This window comes from Pezoporus flaviventris, unplaced genomic scaffold (assembly GCF_033815535.1).
Source record: "Pezoporus flaviventris isolate CSIRO_AGI_PZ_B2104156 unplaced genomic scaffold, CSIRO_AGI_Pfla_v1 ptg000036l, whole genome shotgun sequence".
Taxonomy (NCBI): Eukaryota; Metazoa; Chordata; class Aves; order Psittaciformes; family Psittacidae; genus Pezoporus; species Pezoporus flaviventris.
The window spans coordinates 10,414,968-10,428,679 of NW_026892584.1; the positions used below are offsets into that span (position 1 = coordinate 10,414,968).

At 37.9% G+C, this 13,712-nt stretch overlaps 1 protein-coding gene across 6 annotated transcripts in view; it reads right to left on the minus strand.

Moving 5' to 3' along the window:
* The window catches only part of KCNQ1 (potassium voltage-gated channel subfamily Q member 1), a 402,777-nt gene that overhangs the window by 95,089 nt on the left and 293,976 nt on the right, over window positions 1-13,712 (minus strand). For all 6 annotated transcript variants that reach the window (XM_061463088.1, XM_061463083.1, XM_061463084.1 and 3 more), the window contains one exon: window positions 13,487-13,548. In XM_061463088.1, the coding sequence (XP_061319072.1) occupies window positions 13,487-13,548 (62 nt within the window). The remainder of the gene's footprint in view (window positions 1-13,486; window positions 13,549-13,712) is intronic.

A 13,712-nucleotide genomic window follows, 5' to 3' on the forward strand; every position in this document is an offset into this window, starting at 1 on the left:
CTTTCTTAGATCATTTCGAAAAGACATGCAGCATCTCTTAAACCAATGTGAACCATATTCTTCCAAGGGCTTCCTGGATGCTTTGCTGACTAAAATATCATTACTTTTCCCACATTATTCCACCTATGGTCTAGAAAAAAAAAGATTTCTGAGTGGGACCAGTTTGTACCCTATTCTGCAGACATCAAATACTCAGAAGAAGTATGTCATTAAAGAGGTAATCTAAATACTCAAAATACTCACTTTTATAGTGAATTAGTAATAGACTTGTAAGAATTTTGTACGAGAAGGAATCATAATTTAAAATGATCCTGCCTGCCTTCTCCAAGGCCAGCAATAACTTCCTTCAGAAGAAACAATGACAAAATAACATCACTAAAACTTTTGTAATAGTACCATATATGTAAGCAAATGCATTTTTCTGGACGTACATTTAACCCAGTTTACATCTAATAATTTATCTTGGTAACTGGCTTCCTTTTTTTTTTTCTTGTCCTCACATACTACAAAAATGAGTGAATCCATAAATTTCTATGACAATTTCTTAAGTTCTTTACTGTTTTTTTTTTTAGAGTACTACTAGCTATCTAGTAGTTAACCTATCTAGCAAAGAAAATACCTATGCTTTGTTACTTCTGTATTTACATTGGGTTTATTTTATGTTTAAAAGCTGAGGCACCTATAATACACAAATCTTCTGGTCTAGAAAAGTGTTTTACTGTTGGCATTAATAATATCCAAATTCCAGAACCACTGGAAATCAGAAAAGTCCCATCTAAACAAATGCCAGGGCTGGAGCTTAGAGAACTTACAGCTTACATGAGTACCCCAGGCTTTACTCAGGAGAAGAAGCCAAGTGGGGTGAAGATGCCTCTTCAAGGTTACAATACAGGCCAAAGCTGTGGAGAAATACAGTAGAGCTGGAGAGAAAAAATGAATTTAAATTATTATCATGTGGGGGCAGGACGAATTCCATTACATGATCATGTTTCTGCACTGCAAAGAGGCCATAGATCCCAAGCACTTCAACTCCCTGAGTGCATCTCTGTTCCTTTGAAGACAGAAAAATTCATTTTTCTCTCAAGTTTTCTGTTGCACTTATCAGTTTAACACTTACTTGCTTCATGTTATTATTTAGCACAAGCCTCTTTCAGGAAGGTTGTGGGAAGCACACGGATGGGGAACTTCAGTGCAGAAAAATTAACATCAGTTGTTCTTAGGGCTTTGTTTCACTGTATAAGTCACACTCCTCTAACATGTAGCTCTTTGTAAATAATATAAATGTAGCAGTCACTGATGTATCTAATGAATTTGCTTGTGTGCTAACTTAATTATACCTTCAGATATGCTATACAATAAGAAGTTGTAAAGGCTGCTGCTTTCCTCATTTAATCTCCCAGCCCTTCCACCATCATTGGAAAGAAAACATGCCAATCCTGTAGTTACCAAAATCAGTGAAACATTTGTAAACAATTGCTATTCATGTGCACTGTGCTTGGTCAGGTTCTTATCAGAGCAGCCATCTAAGGACTGAATGCCAGCTGTCCTGCATTGTTCACTGATAATAAATATCAAAGGGCAGAAGAAAAAAAGGAAACTGTTTGGACTTGGCACAAGAGAATATACATCAAGCTGGGCTCTCTGGATTTACAAGTACTCATCTCATAACCAAAAAATCCACTCCAAACTAACAACGAAGTTCTCATCCTGTTTCAGGTCTGGTATGATGATCGGTAATTGATTTTTCACTGAAATTGTACAGCCAGTGCACAGAAAACAAAATAAAGGTGACCCTGTTGGTAGGATTCACTGCTCTTTTCATTCTCAAGTGGATCCTCCTCCGCCTCCCCTTTCTCCGTGCAAAGGAAATTACTTTCCACTGTCCACTGCTTTTTTTTTTTTGTCTTTTGCTAGCTGCTGTGAGATTCAGAAATTTCTCTGCACAGAGATTCAGAGGGCTCAGATTCAAAACCAGCTTAGTCAACCACTACCTTGAAGCAGCCTATGAATGATGCATTCATTGTGAGCATCGTGACAAATCAACTACAATTAAAAGTGAGCTGCAAAGACAGCTGAACCAGTGCTGCCCATGCTAAAACCAGAAACTGGATCCAGACCTTTACAAAGTATCATGCCCAAGCTAGGAAGTCAGGTGTGGATGCAGTGCTGCAAATGCTGCTGAATGGACCTCTGGGCCTCAGGCCAGCGTGCCTGCAGCATGCATGTTAGATGAAAGAGTCTGAAGTTGGTGCTATAGCAGAAACCACTGCATCAGTGAAAAGCCCCTGTGTTCCTCCCTAGTCACTTCTGCTACCAACATTCTGCTGAGAGTTTATGGCAACATCGCTGTGGGACTGATTATATGACTTCAAAGCTTGACCAAAACTCCATTATGTTACATGAAGCAGAGAGGTAGAAGAGCCATGATTATCACAGAATGGTTAGAGTTGGAAGTGACCTTAAAGATCATCAAGTTCCAACCCCACTGCCATGAGCAGGGATACCTTCCACTAGAACAGGTTGCTCAAAGCCCCATCCAGCCTGGCCTTAAACACTTCCAGGGATGAAGCAGCCACAGCTTCTCTGGGGAACCTGTTCCAGTGTCTCACCACTCTCATAGTAAAGAATATCATCCTAACATCTAGTTTTGAGAAATAGCAAAAATTATCCTTGTCCATTTCCTTTCTAATGTCTTCTCCTTTAAAACTTCTTTGGCTGAAAATTTCTAGAAACTTGGAGTAGTTGAATAAAGGCTTCCTTCAGTACCCTGATGACCACAGCATGCAATCACAGACACTGCTGGCATAACTGGAAAGTTTCTAGAAAACTTCAGCTATGATGAAGCAAGGACCTCATCTCCATTCAAGTTGGCATTTTGAATATATTTTACTGCTGGGGGGTTTGTTTTGACTGCCTCATTTGGCAGGATTATCATACATGATAATCAAGCCAAGTCAGATGTCTTTGTTGCCAAGATTAACTAGAGTGTCACAACTAATACTCAAATATCCAACTGCTCTGGGACAGAGAAGCTATGAAAACCAGAGACAAAGAACCATCAAAGAATCTGTGCAAAGCTCAAGTGAACAGGAGAAAAACCACACATGAATGGTGGCTCCATCATGAAATGATAAAACAGAAAAAAGGCAGCCCAGGGAGGGCAAAGAGCCAACCCACCCTTGGATTGGTAGACATGTACAAATACGGATATATATGCAGATGTAGCTTCTACTGTCAACATGTATTTTTTTATAGGGATAATTTTAGACTATATATAAATCTGTACACATTTGCAGTTTGGAAACACCCTGTATTTATTCACTCTTTTTCGATGGTTGGACAAAGGGCAGTATTTATTAGGTGAAGTGAAGGTGACAAAGCCTTTTCTGCTGTTAACCACACCGGCTTCCTTGATATGTTAAGGCTATTAGGACTTAACTAGATAAAGATGTGTATGTTACTAAGTGAATCACCTTCTATCTGTCTAATGGTAACTAAGTGTTGATTCAAGTCGAGTCATCTATTTAAAAAAGAGAGAGAAAGAAATTGAAATAAACCCAAGATTAACAGATGTCGCAGAAGGGTCAATGGTGAGCAAAGTGGATCCAAGACTTTTAAAATAGAAACTCAAATGAATATTTAAACTCACTTGAATATTTTTCTCTGATTGACTGTGCAAATATAGCATTTGATTTTTTTTAGCTTTAAATATTATATGAATAATTATCTAAAAATAGGACAGTTTCTTTGTCATGTAAATATGTTCAATACTCTCCACCCCTATGCTCCTGGGCTACAAAATCATGTTAGTAGATTAATTTCTAGATGATTTAAAATCTACTGTCTAAAATAGTATCAGTACATTTATATTGGCTGGGTTGGCATAGTTTTTGTGTTTATATACTTCACGGTTTTAGTATTAATGGGCTATGATTATGTTGAACACTGCACTGGCCAATATAACTATTCAAAACTAGAGGGACTTTTAAACACAATAACAAAAAGGAATGCTGATTTGTGGTTAAGTCTCAGACATAGCTTAAGTTAAATTCCTGACTGTGCCACAGATGCTACTGTGATACCTCACTTCCTGCACCTTAGCTGTAAAAGAGGTAAATATTATTTTCTTTTTCCCTTTCTCTATATTTTGTGTTTAATCTGCAGAGAAGGAGCTCTCATGCTATGATGAACATAATGAAGCTACCACAGAGAAGGTCCATCCTAAAGGGAGGCAGTTCACCAGACTATCATGCCCATGGTATACAAGCACAGTCCCACTCTGCCAGGTTGGGCTGCTGGCTGATCACCGGGGCCTACCAAGTGTAGCATCAGTTACTTTGGGATAGAAAGAAAACCTGTGACACAGGTTCACAGCCCTGTGCTAACCGCTGAAATAGTGGAATACTTCAAAGATGTGTAAAAAGTTATAATTACATTTGTAAATATCTAGAACAAATATGATGCAAAGCTTGATTTTCTTATGGAAAGATGAATTGTGGTTTTGTCACAACCCCAGTGGGTAGGATGCAGGAACAGAGAAAGATTTGAGGAAACTATATTTGCCACCTTGGTTTCCGGAGTTCTAGGAAGGCTAGGAACCAGATGTTCATGGTCTACTTTTGTTTACTGCCTGTTTTCATTCTTATCTTCCTTCTGACTTCCATAGCTCTAAGGAGTTGGGCAGCAACAGCCCCTTTCTCCTATTACTCTTCCTGTAATCTAAGCAGCACTGGGTCATTTCTGGTTTGCAATTTTGATTTGGGGGGGTGTAGCAGATAAGGTGCCAGAAGGTACGGACATTGCATAAGAAATGGAGTGTACCTTCCTTTACCCTGAATCTTGTCCAAGAGTTGAACAGATACAAATCTGAAAAGACTGCAGCGTGAATAGAGTCCTTTCAATTCCATGCACTTTTACTCCTTGATACTGAACTGCAAATGAAAATAAAACATTTTAATTCCAGCAAGATCACTCTAAAACCAGACCTTTGACAAGGAACAATTTCAACTTTGATGCATCTGACTTCAGCAAAGGCTCATCCTAGCGTTACCAAAATTTGCCTCTTCTATTAGAATGCGTTTCAGTTGCTCATCTGCAACGCACAAAAAACCCATAAAATGCAGAGGTGATCTTACAGTCATTTCTTTTCCTTTAACCTAAAAGAAAGACAAAAGTCTTGTGTAGCATGCTGTGCACACGTGTTATTCACTTAGATCCTTTTTCTCTGATCCACTCTTCAGGGGATTTAGTCCATACAACTGTTCCACATTCTCTCTTGGCATATTCACCATGCATTTCCATTCCATATCAAATATAAACAGTCTATGCACAAGAATGATGGATGCTACATTTCAAATCTTGCTTTGGTTTACCCTTGAATGCCAGACAAAACAGGCTATATGTGGCTTAATAAAAGACTGAGTCATCTCGATTTGCAGATCTTACAACCATCCACTCGCATACCAACCCAATTATAAACACAAACAGCTGATTCTCAAAACAGCAACTAATCTGAAGGTTGTCTATAAGATTATCAGCTGGTAACACATTATTTCATTTCTCCATTTCTCTCCCAAATTCCTAGATTTTCTAGTATATATTCTACGTTACCTAAAAGTTTCTGGGATTTCTGCTCTTAAGCAAGTACACAGTTACGCAGATCACAAGTATGCAGCCATTGCTGGTGTTAAGAATTCCAAAGTCATTAGTCATATCCCAAATAGGGAAGAAATCAATGAGATTTTAAAAATAATAATTATATATATAAACCCCCCACTTTGTATTTGCACAGGTTTACACTCTGCCTTCATCATTGTGCTTCCCAACTACTGTCCACATTTGGGGTAAAATCTACAGCAACTTACTTAAACAGGAAGTCTTCTCTTTAGACATATTTTTGCCTTTTTACTTTTCATAAAAAAGGTAGAGGAGTATCATTGTTCACTGCATGTGACTGAATAACCAGAGGTTAATTATTCATTGCTTTTGAATACTAGCACATTGATTGTGAGCATTGAGGAAATACATACTCTCATTACCTGCAAATAAGCTAATGAGCTGCAGTATACTCTCCACTTGTGGCTATTTAGATTCAATGCTAAATCTGCAATTTTAATACAATTACGTTTCCTCTGATCCAAGAGCTGACACTTCATAAACAGAGAAGACATCACAATAGCTGGTAATATTGCTTTGTAGATTAGGTTTGTAACTATATCTAATATATATAATATCCTACAGGTTATAGGTAGTTCTTAACACTGTGTATACTAAATAATTTAAAAATTAATGCTGGAATTGATTGTTTTTCATTTCTACTGTGATAGGAGCTAACTATCTGCAAACAGACAAAATTAATGTTAACAAATGGATGAAAGTGAAGGCTCTGGTTCCAAAGACCTTACAGTCTTCAAGGTATGGTGCTGCAAAAACTCACATGAATGCCCTCTAGACAGGCACAGAGGTCTGCTTCCACAGCCTCCCTAAACAGGTCAGGTCTAAGACACTGTACAGCAGTGTTCAGCTCTATGGGGCTGTATGAGTGAACAAACCCAACAGCAAGCAGCTGTGCTTAAAATCCTAGACTAAAAAGAGCTGTGTTGAACAAGACCAAAGTTTATCTGCCAGTTATCTTGTTTCTGGTGCAAGGCTAGTAGCAGTGTCTTAAAAAAAAGAAGAATGTAAGAAAGTACTTATAGATAAAATCATGCTTTTCCTTTTTTAACCAATTCATTGCTGACTACTGTTAAAAACGCTTGCTAAACTGCAGTTTACATACACACACCCTGCTTAACAATCCTCAACGAGCCCTTCTTCATGACTTTACCAACCTCTCTCTCTCAGTTTGTTTCTATTCTGGCTACCAAAGCTTCTGGCAGCAGAGAATCCTACAAATAGTTATTTTTTTGTTTTCATTTTTACCATGTATACCTGATACATGGATACATAGAATACTGCAGATGGAAATGTGCAGTTTTTCGTTGTTTACCCACTGAAATATAATCAGATTGGTGAGAGATTAAGTATTAAAATTGTAAGGCTGTCTAATGACCTAGATTGATGAAAGATGATCTTAGTTGTAGTACCATTTATAGAAAATGGGCATCCTCCATCACAAAGTTCAGCACCAGAATTGCTTCCAGATGCTTGTACTTCAGCATCTGGAAAAGGACTAAAGATTAAATTAATAGGGATTCTTAATCTTTCATATGCCTCTTAATATTCCTCCACATCCCCCAGGTTATTACTTTACATTATTGCAAGAACTACATAGAAGATGAGTAACTGCTTGGCAGTTGTTCTTTTGATTTTTATTGGTTTCACATATCTTTTAAAATTTCCAACTGAACACACGTTTTTTAATTCTGTTTTTAGGTATCAGGAAGGCAAATCCTCACACACCCATTGCAGAAGCTGCCAATATCAAATACCTGAACTGCCTAGTGCATGTTTAGCCTCCAAAGTGCTGAAGTTTACCGTGCCAGAAACTTTCCGAAGCCATCTCTTCCAACTGATAACTCATGGCTTTAGCCATGCTTTCTAGCACTGACCAGAACTTCAGATAGCTGTTTGTCAGTCTTTTACCATCAGTTTTTCAGCATCATTACTCAATTAAAAATAAAGCAAAAATGTTTCTGCCCATTGCATACTGATGTGCAAGAAGGCCATCGTCAGTCAAGGCCTTTTTGAAGTTTGCACTAATTGGCATGTTACACTAGGAAGCACAGTAACTGTCCCCATGGGCAACAGAATGCTATTAACATGGACAAAAAAAAAAAACCCAAACAACCCAAAACCACCAAGGTTTGATCCTATGTTAGATGCTGCAGATATTCACATAAAATTGGAAGACTAGCCACACACAAAGAATTCTTTTAGGTGAACAAGCTGTGAACATGAAGCCTTGCATTTGAGAACCCAGGAAGAAGTAGATGAGATAATACTTTTCTAAGTAAATATTGAACTACCTAATGTATGCTCTTAGGATTGTAAAGATTGAGTGTCCAATAATGAGACACATATACGTGCAGATCCATACTTCCATTTATGACAGAAATGTTGTCATGTAACACATCTGTGTTACAGACCAAAATTGTATCTTAACAACTAAAAGAAAAAATCTTCTCAAAGGCATAAAACTTTGATAAAGCTTAATTATTCTATGTACCCTGAAGTGAAGCTGAAATGTTTGCTCATCAGGGCTACCTTATGTTTTGATTAAAAGGCCTGCTTCACAGCTTGCCAGGTCATAGGCTTTTAATGGGCTCTGGAGCATATCATAAACCTTTCTGTATTTGATGGGCTGGGAGTTCATTATTAGAAATGGCATGATTACAATTTACCCTGTGTTACAATAAAACAGCAGATTTATTAACACTACAGTGAAATTACTCTTCAATATATAAATCAAGTTCATATATTTCTGAGCAAATCAACAAAAGAAATAAGTTAGACATGAAACCTTTTGCCCCACTAATAGTGGGGAACTAGTAGTTGATTAGAAAGCAAGAGCAGAAAAGAGCAAGAATAAAATCAGAAACTGGACTTAGACTTATCAATGGTCATTCTGCTCATCTGGACTGTATTTAAAAGGTTCCAGCCAAAGTGGTTTCTAATATATATATGGATAGAATCAGTGCTCTGGTGAAACAATTACAAAAAATTATTTAGCCAGAAGAAAACGTCATACCACATATAGATAAATGTTGTAACACACCAGTCTTCACCACTTTCTGAAAGCCATCTCAAATAAAGCCTTTGTACTCATAGCTCTTTTAAAGTTCCATACTCAGCACTCACAGTGAAAAATGTATCAGTTTTGCTGAACATTTGATCTGTACATTTAACAGCCAAGGACACTGCAGACGGAAGACAGCAAAGCAAATCACCACAACCAGAACTCAGAAGAACTGTGCAAAGAAGGTAACTCCTTTTGGTTTTGCTTTCCAAGATCAGTTCAGACTTCCAGTAGGCAACTCAAACACTACACTAGCATCTATTTTAGGGTAAATGCTTTCACATGATATATTGTTTTTTAATTGGTTTTAAAAGTGGTGCTGTCTGCTTTAAAAGTAAATTTGGAAAAGTGAAATGATTCTCTGTTCAGTGCTGTGCTGCATATTTGAAGTTCTGAATGTTGCTCTTTATGTTAGTACTCAGAGTACAAGCATACATGTTTTCAGCTAATAGGCATGCAAAAGGTGCACATGCTTGGAAAGAATACTGTCTTGCAAAATTGTTGGATTCACATTAAAAGGTGTCACATGTCTCACTACTACGTATCTTTTCAATTTAAGTCTCTACAACTTAAAATTTAGCAGTAGACAGCATTACTTCTAATGTTCTATATAACTGAAAAAGACCATGATAAGATTTTAGTTGTGACCTTGGCAATACTGATCTTAATACTATACTGTCACATAAAGGAATAGTTCTGAGTATATAGAAGGGACACCCAGAAAATTCATTTGGATTGCTATAACTGTTCTTAAAAGGTAAGTTTTAAAGTGTCCAAATCACTGAGGAAGATTAAGTCCTATTTTTAAAATGGTGTATCAGAGAACGACGCATAATGTCCACTGCTCAGAATGCTTTTCAAAATTTATTTTGTAAATCCAGGTTCTGTTATTCTACTCTGGGAGGTCCACATCTGACATCTGGGGTAGTCTGGTATGTAGGCACCAAAGCTTGTCCAGGGATGGCCAATTTTAGCCCCAGATGATTTTGTGAGGTGGCCATATTTAAGACTTAATTACCTTAGAGCAGCCAAGCAATAAGCCCAGATGATTACCTGAAAAGTGCAAGCTGAGCCTGTTATATCTAAATTAATGGTCAGCAAAAGGTCAAAAAAAGAACAGATTAATTTACTCTAAAAAGTTAGAATTACAGTCATTTATAGCTAAGCTAAAATTAAAGGAGTGCAAAGAAAAGAGGAGATGTACCACACAGAAGTTCTTGAGTGTGCTATGGGCTTGTTCCTGGATCAAGCTGCTGGGTATACTCAGAATTAAACTACTGGCATGCAGTGCTCCCTGAGTGCGGTTTAACAGTGCTGTGCACACACAGCTGTGCCTATCTGGGAAAACTGATTTTGACTTTGACCAGAGGCCAGCAGTGGCCAGGGTTCTTGGGGGTAGGCTTCACACTTCAAGATAAAAAGAGAAAAGGCTGGTCACCACAAATAAATTGATTTGCCACTGTAATCCTGCTCAACAACATTCTCTGAGGGACTGGATCGGCATATCTACATGCGCGTTCTTGGACCACTGCTACTTAGCGGGGTCTATGAGTTCAGCCTGGGCACTGTATTACAGCAGTTACATGCCTCCTGGACCAAAGCTGGCTGGTGTCCCAACAGAGTGGGGTGTGGGCACAGCGTGTGCCGCAACTGTCTCCACTCAGCCATGGCAATATGGCTCAGTTTAGAAGAACTGAGCATTCGCTGCCGTCAGCTTTATAAGCAATGCAGAACAAGGGCAAAGTCAAAATACACTGTGATTACACGTTGGATTGTGATTTCTTTTAACAAAGGACTATTAGGTCGTGCAGTTTCTAGTTACATGTACAAAACCACCTTTTCATCTGCTTGCCCAAATTAAAAAATTCCACGGGAAGGACTCTGCAGGAATGTTCCTGCAAGTGTGATTCATCCCCCTGGCTTTTGCATATTAGGAAACAATCTTTAGTTACATTATCACAAACTGTATAAATCACAAGGTCAAAGTTTCACTCAGTACACAAGATGAACAGACTCTACAGGACTCTCTCCCTCAAATGAACATGCTCCTAAATTTAAAAGAAGAAAACGTGTTTTGCTTTGTTTTAGCTGATTTTAATACTTGGAAAATCAGATTTGTGCCATAAACTGTCATAGCTCCTGCCAATACTGCCATACTGCTCTAGGCATTGTAATTTTAAAATGTTCCTTTGACGTGCCAGTTTCCCTCTGTACTGCCAGCCATACATATGCCTCTAGAACATCTACTTGTGCCACAAGTACAAGCTTTGCAAGAGTGATATAATGTCCCAGAAATACAACTAAATACTCTTGAACACAGAATTATCTTTGTAAATGCTTCTCAAGTTAAAATCCACCTCCACAAAAGCCTATAAGAATATACATAAATTGGATTTTGCTTCAGTGATCTACAAGCAGCGGAACATGTGGTGACAGCAGACATCCACAGGCAGAGGAACCCAAAAGTTCTAAAAACCTGGAAGGTCAGGGTTTTTTCTCTTTCTGCTTTAACAAAAACTTTCTGAAAACTGTACACCAGCCTTCTGCTGCAAGAAGAATACTAATGATCACTGAGAAAGATATATTGGAAGAACTCAACTTATTCCTGTAGCATGGGAAGTACTGTGTAATTTCTTGCATATTAGGAGTTTCCAAATAATTTCAGGCTATGGCTCATTTTAAAATGACTTAAAGGAGATTTTTCATACGCACAAAAGGTGGTTAGATACTAACACGAGTCGGCAGCACTGAAAATCTCTCCTTCAGAAGATTCAAAACTAATTCACAAACCAAACTGGATGTAACTGTTTGAAATATACAGTCACCTTAAAAACCAGCTGATATAGTTATCCTTTATATAGTGCTCAGCTCAAGAAGGATTCAATTGTATGCTGAAAGCATACCATGTACCATGCACTTTACAAGAAAGAAAAGGCCAGTCTGAGGGCAGAAAATACCAAAAAACTGTGCTTGGCCACCTTCTGCAGCTGCAGCAAAAACATGATTTCAGCATTGCCAGTGTGTTGTCATGTATACCGCTGTTTGCCGAGTCCAACTGAAATTCTCTATTTTTAGCCTTTCAGCTACTTTCAGAGAAAATTCCTGCAGATAGGACTAGTTGCATAGGGCAGATTACATACAACTCTGAAACCACAGATGGCCTCATGCAACTGCAAAGAAAGAAGGTTCTGTTTCTTAAAATACAGTAAAATTTAACTCAGCTATACTAAAATTAAACAGAGCGTGTTTTACAGTCCCATTACAAGACATAAAATAACAGTCACCATAAATTCATGGTGTACTTATTTGTAAGGATGTAAAAAGAGTAATTAATAACCCCAAACCAGCTTATCCCTGAGCCAGTACAACACCAAAGCTTTCCCAGGCTGGTTAGAGATTTTGCAAATAGCACTGAGAAGCTGGTTGAGCTGTCATTTGAGAATTATTTGTCCAAACTGAAAAGTCATTGCTCTTTGTCACAAGACATTTTCTAGTGTTCCACACTTTTAGTTGACATTACAGAGAGAAAATAAATAAATGTAATCCAAACTTTCTTGAAAAGGCTTCCATGTGTAAGAACACTTACCAGCCACGTATCTGAGAGCACTGTACAGTGACTCTTCTTGCAAAATGTACTGTACCTCTGTATCTTCTACGTCACCCTATACACCAAGAAGCACCTGTTCCTTTTGAAATGCCATTTATTTCCAAGAGACTGAAGTACAGTTCTGCGTATTATCATTCAAATTTCTCTTAAGTATTTAAGGAGAAACATGTAAGGAACGGATATGTCACAAGTGAATCAACACAGCCCAGGGTGCTCAGTTTGCATTCTTGGGACATGCTGCTCACACCTCTTTTGGTTTGCAGAATATTTGCTGGATATTTCTTCAGAATGAATGCTTTATGACGTTATCACACACTTCCAGTTGAGGAACTCTGAAAGCTCTTTTCCTCAAGAAAAATTTTCACTTCTTAATACTGAACAGACAGTTTGGATTCATGAAACAATCCTAAGCTAAAGAAATTCTTTCACCCCCTCACCAAATCTCTGAAAGAGATCAGTAAAGGGTTCAAACCAATTATCTTAACTTTCTTTCCCTAACACCAACACAGGCAAATCTATTTTTTTTTAACAGTGACATAGATTCTACCTGTGATCTAATTTTTCAAGCACAGCCAGCATTGAAGTAAAGGGTTACAAGACATTTAACTGTTAATTTGAGATTATAAAACAAGTCTAATTTTTTTTCTGGCTTCACGTCACTTGAAAGGAGAAACTCCATTTGTCAAAAGGAATGAAAATCAAGATAGAACAAGGTTTGCTATCGCTCCCTCTAAGGAATTATAGGTGGACTTGTATAAACAACAGAGAAATGATCAAAGGGAAATCTTAGGGACCATAATATACGGAGGTATTAAAGGAACAGAGCCCTTTATCTATTGTGGAGGAAGGAAGCAAAGCAACGAAACGTGTAATATACACAATTAAAAGACTCAAGCAAGTCCCAAAAGACACCAAAATCAATTGAAGTATGTGGGCTTGGTTGTTTTTTTTTTTTTTCTTATTCTGTTAAAATTACAAGAGAGAACCAAAAATACAATCTGCCAAAAAAACGTGTTCCATCACCTGGAAAAGCCAGACATTCAACTCTATTTTAAGCTGCATTTTTCACCACATCCTATGAAACAAGCACTGCTCAATCACAGACCATGTTGTCATTCACTGCCAGTCTAACTGAGGTTTACCTTGTCCTCCACTCTGTTCAGCCTGGCACCAATCGTGTTATTCCCTCGATCCTTGCTTTTTTCTGTGGAACAGGAAACATTTTCAAATTAATATATGCTGGCATAACAAAATAGCACCAAGCCACAACAGGTTGTGTTTAACTAGCCCACCAACACAGTGTAACTGAACACTTTTACCAGGCTGATAACTCTATTCCTTAAAAGCAGTTATATTCCTTAAAAGCAG